Source organism: Zea mays, chromosome 10 (genome assembly GCF_902167145.1).
Source record: "Zea mays cultivar B73 chromosome 10, Zm-B73-REFERENCE-NAM-5.0, whole genome shotgun sequence".
Classification (NCBI taxonomy): Eukaryota; Viridiplantae; Streptophyta; class Magnoliopsida; order Poales; family Poaceae; genus Zea; species Zea mays.
The window spans coordinates 11,714,880-11,735,738 of NC_050105.1; the positions used below are offsets into that span (position 1 = coordinate 11,714,880).

At 44.5% G+C, this 20,859-nt stretch overlaps 1 protein-coding gene and 1 long non-coding RNA gene across 2 annotated transcripts; one reads left to right on the plus strand and one right to left on the minus strand.

Annotated features, from left to right (window-relative positions):
* Positions 1–11,497: 11,497 nt before the first annotated feature.
* On the minus strand, positions 11,498–15,798 carry LOC103640855 (LRR receptor-like serine/threonine-protein kinase GSO2). Its single transcript, XM_008664317.2, has 2 exons — positions 12,822–15,798; positions 11,498–12,280 (listed from the first exon to the last, which is right to left on the minus strand). Exons 1-2 carry the CDS (start codon positions 15,652–15,654, stop codon positions 11,973–11,975), a joined length of 3,141 nt encoding a protein of 1,046 aa, XP_008662539.1. The 5' UTR covers positions 15,655–15,798; the 3' UTR covers positions 11,498–11,972.
* A 1,108-nt stretch (positions 15,799–16,906) lies between these two features.
* LOC103640856 (uncharacterized) lies at positions 16,907–18,760 on the plus strand. Its single transcript, XR_559891.2, has 4 exons — positions 16,907–17,132; positions 18,063–18,115; positions 18,345–18,389; positions 18,523–18,760. It is a non-coding gene; the product is annotated as an uncharacterized lncRNA (long non-coding RNA).
* Positions 18,761–20,859: the final 2,099 nt, after the last annotated feature.

Consider the following 20,859-nt stretch of genomic DNA (forward strand, 5'->3'; position numbering starts at 1 on the left):
CCACCGGTTGCGCCTCGGAGGTGGAAGGCTCGTCAAGCTCGTTGATCTTCTTGGAGCCCTTAATCATGCATTCAAAACTCACAAAATTCCCGATAACTTCCTCGGGGGTCATTAGTGGATATCTAGGATTCCCACGAATTAATTGTACTTGAGTGGGGTTAAGGAAAATAAGAGCTCTTAGAATAACCTTAACCACTTCGTGGTCATCCCATTTTGTGCTCCCGAGGTTGCGCACTTGGTTCACCAAAGTCTTGAGCCGGTTGTACATGTCTTGTGGCTCCTCCCCTTGGCGAAGACGGAAGCGACCGAGCTCCCCCTCGATCGTTTCCCGCTTGGTGATCTTGGTGAGTTCATCACCCTCGTGCGCCGTCTTGAGTAGGTCCCAAATCTCCTTGGCGTTCTTCAATCCTTGTACTTTGTTGTATTCCTCCTTGCTTAGGGAGGCAAGGAGGATAGTTGCGGCTTGGGAGTTGAAGTGCTCGATTTGGGCCACTTCGTCCGTGTCATAGTCCTCATCCCCTATTGATGGTACCTGTACACCATACTCAACAACATCCCATATTCTTTTGTGGAGAGAGGTTAGATGAAATCGCATCAAATTACTCCACATAGCATAATCTTCACCATTAAAAGTTGGTGGTTTGCCTAATGGGACGGAAAGTAAAGGTGTATGTTTAGGAATGCGAGGGTAGCGTAGGGGGATCTTACTATACTTCTTGCGCTCTTGGCGCTTAGAAGTGACGGAGGGCGCATCGGAGTCGGAGGTCGATGTTGATGAAGTGTCGGTCTCGTAGTAGACCACCTTCCTCATCCTCTTGTGCTTATCGCCTTTCCGATGCGGCTTGTGGGAAGAAGATTTTTCCTTCTTCTCTTTGTGGTGAGAAGAAGATTTCTTCTCCTTCCCTTTGTTGGAGGAGCTCTTCTTCTTCTCCCTCCTTTTGGTGCGGGACTCTTCCGATGAAGTGCTCCCGTAGCTTGTAGTGGGCTTTTCGCCGGTCTCCATCTCCTTCTTGGCGTGATCTCCCGACATCACTTCGAGCGGTTAGGCTCTAATGAAGCACCGGGCTTTGATACCAATTGATAGTCGCCTAGAGGGGGGGTGAATAGGGCGAAACTGAAATTTACAAAAATAATCACAACTACAAGCCGGGGTTAGCGTTAGTAATAATAAATGAGTCCGCAAGAGAGGGTGCAAAACAAATCGCAAGCAAATAAGGAGAGTGACACGTGGATTTGTTTTACCGAGGTTCGGTTCTTGCAAACCTACTCCCCGTTGAGGAGGCCACAAAGGCCGGGTCTCTTTCAACCCTTCCCTCTCTCAAACGGTCCCTCGGACCGAGTGAGCTTTCCTTCTTCTCAATCAACCGGGAACAAAACTTCCCCGCAAGGGCCACCACACAATCGGTGCCTCTTGCCACGGTTACAATCGAGTGTTGATCACAAGAGCACAAGAGAAAGAAAGAATGCGATCCAAGCGCAAGAGCTCAAAGGAACACGGCAAATCTCTCTCGCTAGTCACTAAAGGCTTGAGTGGAATTGGAGAGGATTTGATCTCTTTGTATGTGTCTAGAATTGAATGCCTAGCTCTTGTAAGTGGTTAGAAGTTGGAAAACTTGGATGGCAATGAATGTGGGGTGGTTGGGGTATTTATAGCCCCAACCACCAAACTTGACCGTTGGCTGGAGGCTTCTGTTCGATGGCGCACCGGACAGTCCGGTGCACACCGGACAGTCCGGTGCCCCTGCCATGTCATCACTGCCGTTGGATTCTAGCCGTTGGAGCTTCTGACTTGTGGGCCCGCCTGGGTGTCCGGTGCACACCGGACATGCACTGTTTGATGTCCGGTGCACCGGTATGGGCAGCCCTGACGTCTGCGCGCGCTGCGCGCGCATTTAATACACCGCAGGGAGCCGTTGGTGCCTCAGGGAGCCGTTGCTCCGCTGGCGCACCGGACAGTCCGGTGCACACCGGACAGTCCGGTGAATTATAGCGGAGCGGCTGTCGCGCGAACCCGAGGCTGACGAGTTTAGGAGGTCGAGCTTCCTTGGAGCACCGGACATGTCCGGTGCACATCGGACAGTCCGGTGAATTATAGCGCGCCGGCTTCCGAGAATTCCCGAGGGCGAAGAGTTTGAGTCTGAGTCCCCTGGTGCACCGGACAGGTACTGTGCACTGTCCGGTGGCACACCGGACAGTCCGGTGCGCCAGACCAGGGGTGCCCTCGGTTGCCCCTTTGCTCCTTTATTGAATCCAAAACTTGGTCTTTTTATTGGCTGATGTGAACCTTTTGCACCTGTATAACTTATACACTAGAGCAAACTAGTCAGTCCAATATTTGTGTTGGGCAATTCAACCACCAAAATTATTTTAGGAACTAGGTGTAAGCCTAATTCCCTTTCAACACCAAACATAAGAACAAACTGAATAATAATAATCTACGCGTTGCTACGAGACTAACGGAACTTGAACGGATCAAATCGGAGTTAAAACGGAGGAGTTATGATTTTCTGAAGATTCTATGTGTTTTGTACAAGATTAAATGGGATATAAATTTTAATGTGACTTTCATGTCAAAACAGTGGTACTAGATGATAGAAAATAATATTACAAAATTATAGGAATTGGAACGGATTAATTTGGGCTTAATATGAATTTTCTATGAATTACCCAAGTTTTACAATTATTTTTATACTCAAAATCAATTTCTAAATCTATTTTCCGGATTTATTTAATTCCTGGACTGGGCCTCAATTCCCAGAGAAGGCAGGGGTTATTCTACAAATATTCCCGAGACTCAGAGCGCTGTTGCTCTAGACGGCGGGTTCATTTTCTAATTTCATAAGGTCTCTTATGCAAAAACGACAGGGCGAAGGGGTACGGGTAAACTCTAGCCGTCCGATTAGAAACCTAGGGCTCAGATTAAGTCTTCCCTTCGCCCGAACCGGTATCCAACCACGCCCCTTTGATCCAACATCAGCGGTTTGGATTTAATTGGACGCGATCAGATCCACACCCTCCGATCTGGTTCAACGGCCTGGATTCCGTCTGGCCGAACCGGTATCCACCTTCTAATCTAACCCGTACACGCCCTATCCAACGGACTAGAACAAGATACGCGAAGAGCTATTCCCAGATAAATCTAGGCTGCACATTCACGAATCAACGGTCCACAGTGCACTCTATCTTCTACCTAGCCTAACGGCGGCGCCGCCCCGCGAGCACGGCGGCGGCCATCACCGGCGCTCGCAAGACTCGCCCCTGCACAATGAAGCTTAATCCCGAAACGTTCTACGCGTAGTAGAGGACAAGCCAAACGCTAAGGACGGACTTACAAGGGAATGGGGTTCGCGAATGGGGCCTGACCACGTCGTGGAGAGTCCGCGGTGGAAGCAGAATGTCCGGCGAGCAATTACTGGTGCGTTGTCAACCCATCGAGCCCGACGACTTCACGAAAGCTCCAACGAGTCGCGACGAAGCCCTAGGTCGATGCGCCGAGGATGATTCACCACCATGTGTGGAGATCTCTGGCGGCGGCCCAGGCGAGATCTTCAGGCGTGGACGTGCCATGGTGGCCGCATCATCACGAATGGCACGAGGAAGAGGCGGATGTGGAGGAGGGGTATGGGAGTGGCACAGCGAGCAGTGAGATGCGAGAGTGGCGGTCCGATCTCCTTCCATGCTAGCGATGTGAGCCAGAGGTGTAGTCGCGGCACGAGAAGGCGAGATGGCCACGATACTTATATGCAGGGGAAGGAACACGGAGGTTGCGCGCTTCGCGGAGTTCAGTTCTGGGGTCTGCGGCGCGGCGGGAGTCAGCTAATCACCATGCGGATTCCCTGGCAGCGTTAGTTCGGTCAGCGGGGATTTCGCACGGCAGGTACACGGGCAGTGGATTCACTCGCCGTCGTAGTCGAGAAGAAGGAGACAGGGTCGCTTGATGCCTAGAAACTGGGCCCCGCAAATCAGTGAGCTTGGGAGGAGCGAGCGCAGGAGAGGCTGGCGCATGGGGCCCTGCTGTCAGCGCCAGCGGTGTGCGTGAGATCGTGGTTCTGTGGCTGCGCGGTTGAATAGAACTTGGGATAGGGATGGGACTTACCAACGGGCCCCACATAGCAGAAGCACAACAGAAGTGTGGCGCGTCCGTGGTCAAGGCTATCGAGCGGGCCCCGCAGTTCAGTGACAGAGCGCGGGCGCAGAGAGAAAGGGAGAATGGGTCGAGCGCGCGCTGATAAAAATGGGCCGCGGGGCAGGTGAATCAGCCCAAAACCAGGTCTGCCTTATCTTTTTCTTTTTCTTTATTTCCTTTTATGTTTTTCTAGTTTCCAAATTTTGATTTCAAATTTGAATTCCCATTCAAATTCAACTTCGTGCCAAATTTGTTTTACCATTAAATACTCATCTTAGACATGGTATGGGTGAATTCATCTATTTTTAATATTTATTTCATGTCATTAGTGCTTCTCTTTTCTCCAAATTTTAGGGTCCCAATTTAAGTATGAATTTCCAAATTAAACATTAATGTCTTTCTATAATTTTTTTATTACGCTTAAGTGCACACACAAATAAAGTCCAGCATGTGTTATATTAAAAATAGATTCAACACATGTGATATTAAAAATAGATTAAAAATAGATGCATGTGTTATTTTTGGTGTAATTGGTTAATTAATGACTTTTGGGGGGGGGGGTTTGTTCACATGTGATAATAAATAGATTCAACACACACATAAAATATAGGAAATAACTTTCCTCCTCTTTTATTATCTATTACAAATTGGGTATTACACTTCTTGAGCCATTTCCTTATCTTGAGTTGGTGGAGATGCTTGTATGGAAGATGATGGTTGATCTTGTGCTTATGAAGGCTCTTCGGGTTCTTTTGGACACACATCTCCAATGGACATGTTCCTTAGCATGATGCACGGAGCCTCATCATCATGTAATTCATCATGATCAACTTGCTCCACTTGGGAGCCATTAGTCTCATCAAACACAATGTCATAACAAACTCAAGTAATCCAGTAGACTTGTTGAAGACTCTATATGCCCTTGTGGTTGAGTCATAACCAAGTAAAAAGCCTTCTACTACTTTAGGAGCAAATTTGGAATTTCTACCTCTCTTAATAAGAATAAAGCATTTGCTCTCAAAAACTCTAAAATAAGAAACATTGGGCTTTTTACGGGTGAGGAGTTCATATAATGTTTTCTTGAGGATTCGGTGAAGGTAGAGTCGGTTGATGGAGTAGCAAGCGGTGTTAATCGCCTCCGTCCAAAACCGATCCGGTGTCTTGTACTCATCAAGCATGGTCCTCGCCATATCCAAGAGAGTTCTTTTCTTTCTCTCCACAACACCGTTTTGTTGAGGTGTGTAGGGAGAAGAGAACTCATGCTTGATGCCCTCCTCCTAAAGAAAGCCTTCAATTTGAGAGTTCTTGAACTCTGTTCCATTGTCGCTTCTAATCTTCTTGATTATCAATCCAAACTCATTTTGAGCCCGTCTCAAGAATCTCTTTAAGGTCTCTTGGGTTTGAGATTTTTCTTGTAAAAAGAACACCCAAGTGAAGTGAGAATAATCATCCACAATCACAAGACAATACTTACTCCCGCCGATGCTTATGTAAGCAATCGAGCCGAATAGATACATGTGGAGTAGCTCAAGCGGCCTCTCGGTCGTCATGATGTTCTTGTGTGGATGATGAACTCCAACCTGCTTCCCTACTTGACATGCGCTACAAATCCTGTCTTTCTCAAAATGAACATTGGTTAGTCCTAAAATGTGTTCCCCTTTAGAAGCTTGTGAAGATTTTTCATCCCAACATGAGCAAGTCGGCGATGCCAGAGCCAGCCCATGTTAGTCTTAGCAATTAAGCAGGTGTCTAGTTCAGCATTGTTATCATTGAAATCAACTAAATATAGTTGGCCACCTAATACTCCCTTAAAAGCTATTGAATCATCACTTCTTCTAAAGACGGTAACACCAGTATCAGTAAATAGACAATTGTAGCTCATTTTACATAATTGAGAAACAGAAAGCAAGCTATAATCAAAAGAATATACAAGAAAAACATTAGAAATAGAGTGGTCAGGAGATTTAGCAATTTTACCCAAACCTTTGACCAAACCTTGATTTCCATCCCCGAATGTGATTGCTCTTTGGGGATCATCATTTTTGTCATATGAGGCGAACATCCTTTTCTCCCCTGTCATGTGGTTTGTGCACCCGCTATCGATTATCCAACTTGTCCCATCGGATGCATAAACCTACAAATAAATTTAGGCCTTGTTGTCAGGTACCCAAACAGTCTTGGGTCCTTTCACATTAGAAACAAGCACCTTAGGTACCCAAACACAAGTCTTTGGACTCTTGTGTTTGTCCCCAACATATTTGGCAACTACCTTGCCTGATTTGTTAGTAAGCATAAAAGATGCATCAAAAGTCTTAAATAAAATGCTATGTTCATTTGATGCATTAACAATCTTTTTCTTAGGCATTTTGATATGAGTTGTATGTCTAGAGCTAGAAGCCTCATTACTGTACATAAAAGCATGATGAGAAACAGAATGAGATTTCTTAGCATGAATTTTTCTAATCTTATGCTCAGGATAGTTTTAAGGATATAAAATGTAACTTTTCCTATCTTGAACCATGGGAGTCTTGCCCTTTACAAAATTAGAAAGCTTGTTTCTAGGGGCATTAAGTTTGATGTTGCTTTGGCTCCCATATTGAAAGCTAATGACATCCTTAATGCCAGGGTGTCTCCCATTTTAAAGCATAATACGAGCAAATTTAAAATTTTTATTCTCAAGTTCATGCTCGGCAATTTTAGCATTTAATTTAGCTATGTGATCATTTTGTTCTTTAATTATAGCAAGGTATTCATTCATTACCACTCTTGCAATCTTATTCATATACCTTTGACTATTTACAAAAGGACTTTGAAAAGATTTTCCAAAAGAATTTGCAAAAACAAACTTGTGGTGCAAAAGTGGTCCAAAATGTTAAACAGAAGAAAAAGCAATCCATTCATACTTAGTGAGATTTTCAATTGGTTTAACTCCAAGCAACCTATGCACATTTCAAATGCAAACTAGTTACAATTCCGCATTCTATATTTGCTTTGGTTTGTGTTGGCATCAATGACCAAAAAGGGGGAGATTGAAAGGGAAATAGGGTTAACCTTTTCCTATAATTAATTTTGGTGGTTGATAGTCAACACAAACAGATGGACTAACTAGTTTGTTCTAGAAATCATCTATTACAGGTGCATAAGGTTCAACACAAACCAATAAAAGAATCAAGTTAGGGACACAAATTTAAAGGAGCAAAAAGACTTGAGTGTGCTGAAGAATGGCGTACCGGACTGTTCGGTGTGCCACCGGACAGTGTCCGGTGCACTAGGACCGTACAGGTGTCAACCATCCACTCTCGGGAAAACGAAGGCACGCTCCGCTATAATTCACCGGACTGTCCGGTGTGCCACCTGACTGTCCGGTGAGCCAGCGGAGCAACGGCTACCTGCACGCAACGGTCGACTCTGACAGATCAACAGTGCAGCGCAGAAGTCAGAGCAAGAAGTCAGAGGGGCACCGGACTGTCCGGTATGGCACTGAACTGTCCAGTGTGGCACCGGACTGTCCGGTGTCGCAAGAAGACAAAGCTCCAACGGTCAACTCCACTCCGAACCCTAACGGTTGGGTGACGTGGCGGCGCACCGGACAGAGAACAGTGGCGCACCGGACTGTCCGGTGCGCCCATCGCCAGCAGCCTCCCCAACGATTACCAATGTGGTTGGGGGCTATAAATACCCCCAACCACCACAACCTTTGGCATCCAAGTTTTTTAGAGATCACATTCAATACAAGAGCTAGTGCATTCACTCCAAGACACATTTCCAAAGATCAAACCCTCTCCAAGCCTACAATCTAACTCAAACATTTAGTGACTTGTGAGAGTGTGTTCGTGTTCTTTTGCGCTCTTGTTTCTTGGATCACATTTCTTCTTTCTCATTCTTGTTCTCAAGTGACTTGTAATCAAAGCAAGAGACACCTAAGTGTGTGGTGGTCCTTGCGAGGTCTTAGTGACCCGATTGATTAAGGAGAAGGCTCACTCGATCTAGGTGACCGTTTGAGAGAGGGAAATGGTTGAAATAGACCTGGTCTTTGTGACCTCCTCAACAAGGACTAGGTTCTTTGGAACCGAACCTCGGTAAAACAAATCATCGTGTTCATCCGCTTAATTCTCATTTGATTTGTTTCCCCCTCTCTTTTGGACTTGATTTTCGTTCTAACGCTAACCCCGGCTCGTAGTGTGTGTTTAAAGTTGTAAATTCAGATTACGCCTATTCACCCCCTCTAGGCGACTTTCAGTTAGGGTTAGAAATAAATAATAGTGAATTCGGAGTGCAGAAGATAGTTCTTCTTGCTATGAGTTTCTCAATCAATGCAGATAACTTTGGGAGCAAACTCAAAACAATATGAGCAAGAGAACTTTAGAGAGAGAGAGAGAGGAGAGGAGAGAAACAAATCAAATGGTGAATATCAACACAAGTGGACACAGCGATTTGTTTCCCGAGGTTCGGTTCTAAAGAACCTACTCCCCGTTGAGGAGGCCATAAAGGCCGGGTCTATTTCAACCCTTTCCCACCCTCAATCGGTCACCTAGACTGGTCGAGTGCTTCTTTTTAATCTCATGGGTCACTAAGACCCCGCAAGGATCACCACACAATTAGGTGTCTCTTGCTTGCTTTACAAAACACTTGAAAGTTTAGAAGGAGAAGAAGAAAGCAACCAAGCAACAAGAGCAACAATTGAAACACAAATCACCCTCTCTCAAGTCACTAATAACATTAGATCACTTGACTTGATTTTGGCACTTGGAGAGATATGAGGCTTTGAATGTGTCTTTGTAGTGTATTATTTTCTCTTGTATTGAATGAAGAGAGTGGGATGCTTGGATGGCTTGAATGGTGGTGGTTGGGGGGTATTTATAGCCCCAACCACTATTCTAGCAGTTGGCTAACTTCTCTATCGATGGACGCACCGGACACAGTACTGTTCACTGTCTGGTGCGTGCCACGTCGACCGACCGTTGGGGTTTGGAGCTGTTGGCCGTTGAAGACTTCTGTCCTTTTGGTGCATCGGACAGTCCGGTGGCACACTGGACAGTCCGAGCGACTTATCATCGCAGACTGTCTTCTGACTTCTAACGCTGCAGACTACCGCGCAATCAACCACAATCGATTGTTGGGCGAAGATGACCGTTGCTCGTGGTCTCACCGGACAGTCCGGTGATTTTTAGTGAACGAGCGCCGAGAATTCCCGAGAGCGGCCAGTTCGCGGAGTGCTCCAACCAGGGCACCGGACAGTCCGATGCGCCACTGGCTACAACAAGTCTGTTTTGCTCCAAACTTGTAGAATTGTCCCAAGGTCATTTTCTTTGTATGTGTATATGAACTTTATGCACTTGAGAAAAGGTCAACTAGGTAAACTAGTTAGTCCATAAGGTCTGTGATGGTCGTCAAACACCAAAATCGATTATAGGAAATATTGAGGCCATTTCCCTTTCAAATTGATGAGAGAAGCCAAATCTTGATTATAGAATATAAAGTGATCCCAAGCTTTGTGAGTTTGCCTTTGTGGCATCAATGAGTTGAGAAGCTTATGAGAGTTATCCTAATCTTGATCATTGAGAAAGTCAAGGATCTTTGGTTTGTTGCACTCACTCTCTTGAAACCTTGTTCCTAGGTGGCAAGGAGTCATCAACAAGCACCTAAGGTGGTGTGGACTGTTGTGGTGAAAATTGCAAGAAGGGCTATTCTTCTTGTTGAAAAAGGAAAGGAGCCTTCTTAGTAGAAAGGTTGAAAGAGACCATTTTGGGTTCAACCCCAAGTAAACTTTGTTTGGGTAACTCAACGACTTTCACAATGGAGACGTAGGTACCTTAGGGTAGCCCGAACTCTAGTAAAACAAATTCTTGTGTATTTTCATTGGTTTGCCTCGTATTTATTCATATTGGCTTCTGTTTACACTAATAGAATATGATGATTTGAGACCATAGAAAATGTGTGGAAGTATTCACCTATTTATATAAAAAACTATATATCAAGTTGTATCAACATTGTAAGAGGAGGTTCAAAGTTTTTAGCGGACACAGTCAGCTAAGCCACCATGTATATCTGGTCAAATCAATTTTGGCGCTATAATGATCCGACAAGGGAAACCTTGTGTGGCCAAATCCTATAGTTGGTCAAGCCAACTTTCCCAACGAGCTCTATTATTAGTTGTGTTTATGTTAATATTTCTTAAGAAAATTTATAGAGCGTATTCACCCCCTATAAGCATTGAACCCATACTTTCAGTTTTCTTTAAAAACAATAAATCTAATCATTTTTTCTATTCTTTGACGTAAAAAATAAACTTTTAAATAAGGAAAAATGATATGATGTACACATGGTTATAAATTAATGCATGTTGAAGTTCAAGAAAAAAATAGTTTGACAAACAAAAATAATCCAACCGGGGTGAGAGTTCGTTAAGCTAAATAGTAAGCTCTTTTTATGTAGTTTTTTATTTTTAGTAATTAAGTTGTTATTCCTAAAGTTATAGAAAAACCAGGACAAATATAACACTCAATTATCATTTTTTGTTTAAAATTATTTAAATTTTGGATACCGTTAGAAGATAGAATTGAAAAAGACAAAACATGTATCATGTTTGCTAACCAAAACTGCTTAGGGACTTATTTCTCTGGTTTTGTAAATCTAAAGGAGTTAAACAACCAATTTTAAAGGTGAGTGATGGAGTAGACCACCCTTTAAAAGATCATGGGTTATGTAGACTTTTTCGAAGAAGAAAATATACACCTAAATTTAGGCCGAAGACTACTCAAACTAAGGTGGCAAGGTGCTTAGGATACATTGAGGAAAACAATCATCCCAACCACAAAACATGTTTTCATGCAATGTACACTAAAGTAATGTATGGTTCCGGAGTATGGTGAGATGCAGGCGCTCCGCACCTGATTTGATGTTGTTTGGATTGGTTCGATTAGGACAGAGTGGCTCTAAAAAAGAAAATTGTGCTCAAATGTTGAAACCGGGCTCCCAAAATCTCCCAAACGGAGCTGCTGTCTGGCATGGAGCCACTCCGTTCCAATTAGCTCTGAAACCAAACACTACCAAAATATCGCACACTTATCTCACATTAGCTTCTGGTTTACCGTATGTTTTTTTAGGATGAGTTCTCTTTTAGTTGAGCCACCAATGACTAATGCAAAAATGACTAATGCAAAAGTTTGGTTGAACTAGTGTACACTACAAAAAGGATGGATGACCTATGAGTAGAGGTGAACATGAGTTAAGCCTAAAAAGTTAGCTTGGCTTGATAGCTCACCGAGTAACGAGCCTGACCATAAGCGTGAACTCGCTCTAAATATAATATAAAAACATCAAAAATAATTTAAGTAACATATTAATCTCAAATAACATAAATTAATCATCTATTTGGTACTAACACTATATGTTAGTTAGGATTTTATGTACCAAATTGTTATTAGGTTGAGCCATGAGCCGCAGTGAGCCGAGCTAGCTCGCTCTTTTCTCGAGCCACAAAAACAGGTTCGGCTCGAGCTCATTCTAAGCGTCGAGCCGCTACGAGCCAAGCCCCCACGAGCGCAAGCCGGCTCATCGAGCTCGAGCTTTTTTTTCCTAGCCCTACCTATGAGAACAATACCCAACTTTGCTTATAAGCACCTCTACATTTGACAGCTTATAAACCATATAGCCACTCACTGCAAAGCAGATACCTAATTACACAATTCATAAAACATATAATGATCTACTATAAGCTAGGGTTCTATCTCCTATGGAACTATATAAGGGCAGCCTGTATACTTATCACTGACATCCATAAACTACGCGAGGCTGGAACTGCACCCAAAATTTATCTATGATCTGATTGCAGGCTGCTTCTGATTCACTTTGCATTGAAGAGCATCCTCAAGACGTTGCGCATCTTTGGCCGAGCGTCCGGAGAGAATGCAACACAAGAGAGAGCGATGTTCAGGACCGACAGCATCTGGCTATGAACAGCAATTGAAGTTCCTGAGACCCTGGTGTCAAGGATCTGCTCCCTTTCATCAGGCCTGCCTGAAAGACTGAGAGCCCACTTGGCTAACTCAGTGCCATTACTGACCGATTTTTTTCCTGTCAGCAGCTCAAGCAAAATGACTCCAAAGCTATAGACGTTGCCAGCCATCGTCAGCCTCATAGTGTATGCATATTCTGCAACCATGATTCAGTGAGTGTTAGCATAGTGTATTGACAATCACATTTTTTTTAAATTGCTAGACAAAAAAAATTCAAGCTTATACAGAAAAAAAAAGACTTCTTCCACTCCATAGCTGATCAGAGCCCTTATCCTTAATAATCTTCAGAAGTAGAAACACATTCTATTTAGGAATGATGTTTAACTAGATTAAAAGAGGAAACGTCGTGTTGTATAAACTTCAAAAAGAGACAGCTTGGACAATGTTCTGGCTAACTGAAGTGTACAGATGCCACTCAAACAGGCAGTAAAGCAAAATTTGGATCAGTCTGCCACAATCACCAGATATGAAATTAGGAAATTGTTCATGAGGCACATGAACAATTTATGCCCAAACAAATACAATTACACAAGATTACTGCATTGAACTAATGAGTAACAAAATAATACATCAAGTTTGGAGATACTCAAAGAATGGCACAAAATTACTCAATTATCAACAGTTATAGCATAAAGTTAACATTCAAGTACTCAGTGGATCACAATAGTATGTCTTACCTGGTGGAATATAACCAACTGTTCCAGCAATGGTTGAAAAGCTTCCCGTACTCCTGGAAGGGTCAATAATCTTGTAAAGCTCGATATCTCCAATCTGAGGCTCATTTTTTGACTTCAAGTGGATGGTCCTTGTTGACAGATCAAGAAGCAAAACCGGCTGAGTGCACCCATGAAGAAATGTCAGCCCTTGGGCCACCCCCAAAGCAACGCTATATCGTGACGGCCAGTCTATAACTTCTGATTTTCCACCATGTAGCAAATCAGATACAGTGCCATTGTATGCATGCTCATAGATTAGGTAGGCACAATCTGCAGTCAAGATGTAGGCCAATGGAACCATGACATTCGAATTGGTCAGTTTCCCTAGAACCTCAATTTCATGAGAAAACTTCTCCTGGCTCCCAATTTGGAAAATCTTGTCACTAGAATTAAGTTTTTTTACAGAGTATGTTGAGCCATTAGGCATTACAGCCTTGTAGTAGGTGCAGAATCTGGTCTTCAAAAAGATGTTCTGATGGTTGGAGACTGCTTCTATTGCCTTCACGAAGTCAACTGCAGAGGTGTGGATGCTGTTCATAGTTATGAGGCGACCACTGATTATTTGTGGTACAGATTCTCCAGCTGGTAATCCTTCATCTTCAACACGATACACTCTCTTTGATAATGACATCACAATAATAAGAGCAAGCACACATAATCCAACAAGAGTACCGGCAATGGTGAAGATGATGACGACCAAATAGTGCCTCTTTTTCTTACCAGTAGTAGGAGTGTCATTATTGTTTCCTGTACCATTTACAATTACAAGACCAGGATTTCCGACAATATCTACAGTTTGACTTGGACCGAATCTAGGAATAGACCCAGACAGATTATTATAGGAAAGGTCCAGCAGTGTCAGGCTTTGCAGGCTCCATAGTGAAGATGGCACAGCACCAGACAGGGCATTGTGAGAAAGATCAAGAATCTCTAGTTCACCTAAAGAGTTGATGTTTGAAGGAATAGACCCGTCAAGAAGGTTATGACTAAGATTCAGAAGAGATGTGGTCACAGTGGTTGGCATGGTTGGGATGTTACCAGTCAGAGCATTATCACCCAGGTTGAGCTCGATTAGATCCTTTGATGAACTGATGGAGAACGGAATAAAACCGCTAAACTGGTTACCCTGCAAATACAAGTTCGAAAGCTTTGGCAACTCGAAAATTCCGCTTGGTATCGCTCCACTGAGTGAATTCTTACTGAGATTCAATGTGATTAGGCTCTTTAATTCAGAAAATGTACTTGGAACCTGTCCAGTGAGGGTGTTATTTTGAAGCTTCAGAACTACCAGTTTGTCAAGTTCACCGGTAATACTGGGCACTAAACCATGCAAACGATTTGATGCCAGATTCAACAGTGTCAAGTTCTTGCATTTGCTAAGCTCTGAAGGTATAACTCCTGTCAATTGGTTGTCATCCAACTCAAGATAAGTCAAGCCCATGGTATCACAAACTGACCCTGGGATGTTCTCACCAAGCTGGTTCCCACCAAGCCTCAAGCGGTAGAGGCTTTGAGACAAGGTGGCAGGAATGGCTCCGTTAAGCAAGTTGCTGGTAAGATCAACACTCTGCAACCCCTGATGCGAGAGGAAGTCTGAGGGGATTGTCCCATTCAGCTTGTTGTAACTCAAATCCAACATCCCTATATGCTTGGTAATCCAGCTATGGATGGGTCCAGTTAAACCGTTCTGGTTAGCTGCAAACCTAGACAGTGTTGTCACATTAGACAGACTCGATGGTATTTCCCCAATCAATTTGTTGCCAGAAAGGAGCAAAGTCTCAAGCTTGGAGAGACTCGTGAAGTTATCTGGAATAGCACCGGTCAGATTATTCTGGCTGAGATCTAGCAGAGTAAGATTTTCATATTCAAACAAACGCAGAGGAATTGGACCACTCAAATTATTACTAGACAATACCAGCTCCTCCAAAGAGCCGACCATACTGGTAGGAACATCACCATTCAAGTCATTGGAACTAGTGTTGAAGCTCCTTAACTTGGGGAAATAACCCAATTCCGCACTCAGATTTCTGCTGGCAAAGGAATTGAAGGACAGGTCAAGAACTTGTAGCTGGGGGAAGCCGGCCAACTCACCGAGCGGGCTAGCCAGCCGGTTGGTGCTCAGGTTAAGTGACTGCAGCCCTTCCTTCATGGAGCAAGAAGAAGAAGAAGAGGCGAAGAACGGGGCGGACAAATCTGCTAAAAAATTTCTGGAAAGGTCAAGGTACCGCAGAGTGCCAAGACGGCAGAGGGGAGCAAAGATGGAGGAGTTGGCGAGGCCATAGTTTGACAAGGCGATCCGAGTCACGGCCGAGGAAGAAGTGTTACTTGTGCAGGTGATTCCTTCCCAGTTGCACGGATTCGACTCCGCGGTGTTCCACCTGGTGTTGGCGGATCCGGAGTTCACCAGACTCGCAACATCGTTCATGATAGCCTTTTGCGTGTTGTCTAGTGGAGGCGACTGTGTGGTGGCGGCGGCGCCGGCCGGCGGCACATCGATGAAGCAGAGGAAGAAGAAGAACGGCAGCAGCAGCAGCCGTAGGAGGAAGGAACCATGGCTGGTACAGGGACCGTACCTCCTCTCCACCACGGTCATCCTTACGGTTCTTGGATTCCCGCTTGATTTCCTGCCTCGCCTCTTCCCCTCCTCCTCCTCAATCCCCGCTGACCTCCACCGGCTCGAGTAGGAAGGGAAGGAAGAAGAAGAAGAGATGTTCCTCCCCCTCTCTAGGATTTTGAGCGCTGGGTGTGCTCGCCCATGGCTTCCATGTTTGTTTGTTTGTTCTGAAACTACCATGGGTTTTGTTGAGTGTGGTTCAGACTTCAGGGAGACCCCAAGGCTGCTCACGATTTTGTTGAGGTGTTTCTGGTGCCCCTTCTCTTGGGTTTGGGTTGGTCCAGCGTTGACTGACCGATGACGTACAACACCGCCTGCTGCTTCTGTGTGAGAGCGAGACAGCCAGTGAGCGACGAAAAGGAAAAGGGAAGCTATTGGGAGCTGAAAGCCTGAAAAACCTCCATCAAAGGCTGGACCATGGGGCCCGCAAGGATAGAATTTTAGGACAACTTGGCAGGTTTTGAACAATAGTTCAGCCCTTTCCGAAGAATAGTCTTCATAAGCTGTAGTGCAACAACAGCTCTCTACCTTCATCACGGCAATGATTTTTTTCTTACGGGATCTCCACAAACATTTGCAAGGGACGTCTTTTCCTCGTTCATGTTTCTCGCGGGGATAAATCTCCGACGGGGATTCATATCCACGCTTAAATCTCTACTACTCTATAGTGTGGACGTCCACAGTGGTACGCCGTGCCCCCGCCCCCGTGATTCACGTCCCGCCTTGCTGACAGTCATCGAAGCCTGCATCCCGTCGACGACGCCAATCTCGCCCCCCGCGTGGCCGCGCAATGCAATCCTCGCACCGCACCCACGTTCGGTCGATGGAAGGCGCGCACATGCCGCCATCCTCATCCTCGAGCCCACAACCCCCTCCATCCACGCGAGGACAATCGGCCGCGCGCATGTCGCGCCATTCCATCGCCTGCCCCCACCCTACACCTGCCTCGTTCCGCGCTAATCTAGCGTCATCTCCGCGCATGATGCCCGCCCACGCACCCCGCCCCAAATCCAAGCCCCCCCCCCGCCCCGATGACGCGACCCTACGGGGACGGGCCGAGCCGGCGTAGCGGCTAATGCAGCAGCTCAGAGAGTGACAAGACCACGCGGCCCAGTTGCGCCGCACCCTCGGCCATGGCCTCCGCGGAGGCCTTCGACGCCAGGCGGCCTACCAGCTCCCGCAGGTCGGCGACATCGTCGTCAAGCTGGAGCACTAGCAGGTGGAACCGGCACGGCAGGCTTGCCAACCGCGCGCGGTAGGCGCCATACTTGTTGGCGCCGCTCGGCCCCGCGCCTCTCGTTGGCGGCAGCGGGGACCTGGGCATTGGGAACAAGATCGTGCGACGGAACCCGGCCACCATCCTGGACCTCCTCACACCAGCCCGGCCGAGGACATGCGCCGAGCGCGCGGCGGCTGCGGCTCCGAGCGACAGAGGAAGCCATCGCCAGGAAGTCGTCACTGCAGCAGTTTGCCTGTGGTGCCCGCGACGGAGGGGAGGGCGAGCTCTCCTTCGCGCTGACGAAGCCAATGGAGATCGTGGAGGCACTGCACAGCCACGACATCGCACCCGTCTCTAGTCTCTGCGCCAAGTACATTGTCAACCTACTACCCGGCTCCGTCGCCAAGGTCCTCGCCCTCTTCCTCTCAAACGTCGTCAGGTATGCCGCCATCGCTTCCCCTCCCACTATCTGCCCTGTCTCACTTGGATCCGGCATCATCCTTGGGTTTGCGTTGGGGGCATTTTGCCCGTTGCATTGTAAAGAGACTTCTCAAAGGCATGCCCCTAACTGAAACAATGTAGGTTAGCACTTCTTGGAAGATTTGTAAATATCACATCATAACCAGCTATTCGGAAATATGGTGATCAGTAAATCACTTTCCTAAGTTGCAATGTGTAGCACTATGGCTCATACTTGTTGGTTGCTATGCTAATATTCAATATTGTCCTCTAGAATTTTGGTACAGAGTGAGGAACTCACCGTCTGACAGGTGAGAACAATGCTCTTGGTTACTGTTCTTCATACATTGGTAGTGATGCCAAATAGTACTTGTATTGGATTCTGGATAGAAAATTTAATTTGTCTAGAGCAATGTGGTGGTGTTTTTGGTAGGAGTTCTTATTCAAATGAACAAGTTAATATAATGTTCAAATTTACATGTTGTTCTTAATGTGTGCTCTGAACATGCAGCATCAAACTTCTATGTTTTTGGCTATTTTTTACCAATATCTCATCAATCTTAGTTCAGTAGTGTTATCTTTTTGCCATCCCCATCTTTGGATGATCGGCCATTGCATATTTGTTTTAAAGAAAAATCTTATTTCATATATGAAACTTCACTTCAGGAGTTCTTCCTAGCAGCATTAGGTTATGTCCCTTGGTATATTTAGTTACTCAGCTTAGAATTTGTGGTGTTCATGCATGTTTCTTTTCCCTTCCTTCTTTTCCATTAGCAAGCTTGTCTCTGATTTGAATGCTGCTACACTATAATATAGATGTTCTGGACAACTCTTCATGCTCACGAGTTGTGTTTTACGCATGTTTCCCAATCTAACTGGATCTTCTATTTATGGATGCTTTTCTCTGCAGCGTTTGGTTGAAGCTAAGTTGCAAGTGGTGCAGCTAGATGCAAATCTGCTAAGGTAAGAATGTAGCCTCGGGCTGTGATTCGTTGATACCTGTGTTGATAAAGGAACCCGAGATGTAGCAATGTGGTTCTACCAAAAATAACAGAAATACTCATAATAGCCATACGGTTTTTTGTGAAAACCTTGGAACAAAAAAAATAAAATAGAAGGGAAAGACATAGTTGACAAAGATATATTAGTCAGCATTACAATATGCTTAGCCTCCTGTTGCTTTGTTGTGCAGTATAAGGCGAGCTCTGTTGGAGCAAGGAATAGAAGCAGTACTCAGGTACCTCAAAGAAAATTTGCTTGCTGATTAATGTTTGTATGACAAATTATTGTTGCAGTCGTGCAGTACGATTTTTTGGCCACTGTATCTTGTGCTACTTATAGTTTTTTTGGACTGAATTGTGTGTGACAAGGGAGCTTTGTATATGCACTAGAGGACGGAGCCAGTGATCATCGACCCTGTACTATACAACCTATTAAAGTTTGACGTGTTCTGGATAATAGAGAAAAGTAGTGTCCTTTCAGGCTCTTCACTTGTAACTATCAGCCACATTAGGCGCTACTTCATGATTATTGTTTTTCAGTATGGTTATTGTTTTTTCAATTTGTTGTTTTGGGTTTTTTTGGGTGGGAGACAAGTGGATTCATGTCATGAATAATTTTTTTTTGTTTTGGAGGAATTTACATTTAAGAAGGTCGATTAGACAATGGTAGGGACTGTACAAGCAGCCATATTAATAATAATTCTGATTACCTTTTTTCTACGAATCATTAAAATTAGCAAGTTTTTTTAGGATCTTTGAATACTTTTGATTCATGAACTAACAATTTCTCTTCAGGTTCTTGTTCTGGAGACTCCTGATGGCCCTGTTTTTTAGAGTAATGCTATTGCACGCGATAGCATATATACCCATAATTTCTAATTAAATTATTTCTTGACTTTTCGCTGCTGATGATATGTCTCTATTTCTTTTCGGTTGCTCGCTTGAAGAATGACAACCCTCTTTTGGGGTCGGTCCATCGACACAGCACGCCTGCCAGGTAGCCCACACACACAACTCAGGTCCTCGGGTCGCGACACATCTCACAATATGGAACCTGAGCTCCGATACCAATTGATGAAACCGAACAACCAACACAGGGCACGCCCGTCAGGTCATCCACACACGCACATCCTAGGTCATCGGGTCGCGAAACATGTACCCGAACGCACAACAGTAGATTTTAGATTTGCTGGACTAACACTCCTCCAAAAGCTAGCCTATTTTAGAGTTGCACCCCCGATCATATAAACCATGTTTACTCACCCAAAACTTACAATGTGAGACTACTCCCAATGTTTCGTCAAAGCTACGAAGAATTTATAACTATTTTCTAAAGTACCTTCTAAATTATAGGAAAAAATGTCACACTTTAATTTCCAACTAAAGCATAACACGCTTTAAATTCCCACTAAAAAGATTGAACAACTTTATAACTCTGCTAAGAATGTAGCGACAGTAAGGTTCCACTATGTCGGTTTTAAGCGATGCCTAAAAATAGAGCATCTTTAACATTCTACTAGCGACTAAGAGTCTACTCCCTTCATCCAAAAATAGTAGTCGTTTTAGCTCATGATTTTTATGTCTATATTCAAATGGATGATGATGAATCTAGACACATATTTAAAACTCATACATCAAGTATTGTAGGGATCCATTGATTCCCTAAAATGAATTTTAATTTGAGATAGAGTATATAATTCGCTTAAAGGATAATGCAACTTTAGTATTTACATAAAGATAGAGCAACTCTAAAGCTTTGAAACAGACTAAGCAGTTCTGAAGTTTCACTCGAAATAGAACGGTTCATAACAAGGAGCAACTTCAAAAACTTCCTCAGAGCATCTCCAAGAAAACATGTAAACCAATCCCAAAACTTTTTATAGAGAAAAATGCATTTTAAGCCCTCCAACATTTCCCTTTTCCTCTTCCCATAATCTTCACGTCCCTCATCTCTTGTCCTTTCTCCCGCAAATTTACGCGTCATATATTGCTCCCTAATCGGTCCAATGCACGTACCGAGTTGGTTGCGTTTATTTTTGCCTCACGCAGTGGCGGCGGGAGATGCTTGAGCAACGTCGGGAGATCAATCTGGTGCAACTGTTTGGCAGTCATCTTGCATGGATGCGTGGAGAGAAATCTAGTACAGTGGTGGTGGGAGAGCAATATGGTACAAGCCATGGAATCGTGGAAGTTGTGCAGAAGCACCCAGTCCACCTTGCGGTCGGTCCTGTCGTGCAACGACATCAATGAAGGTGTAGAAGACCGGGGTTTAGATTTTTAGAGATCAGTTATTAGCATTATGTTGTGTGGTTTATATTTTTTAGGAACTTTTTTGCAACAATCTCCATTAACAAGTTTTGGGGAATATTATTTTAGTAGTCTCTTGGAGTTGCTCTCACTAAACGAACAACAGTAGCAAAAGAAGAAGGCCACGGAATGGAGGTTGCCGTTTTGATAGAAATCTCTACTATATTAAAGCACTAGTTTCAATGGTCGTCCCGCATCAATATTTTTCAAAAAAACTCCTACATTTCTTTGGAATCAACCCGCACTCCTAGAGTCTCTTCTCTACTACTATAATAGGAGAGTTTATGTAAAAAATAAGGTGAAATTATGTATAAGTGAGTGTTTGAACCTTGGTTGTTGGCTCCACATTCACACCCACCTAATCAATAGAAAACATATATTTTATGCTTTATTAAAACA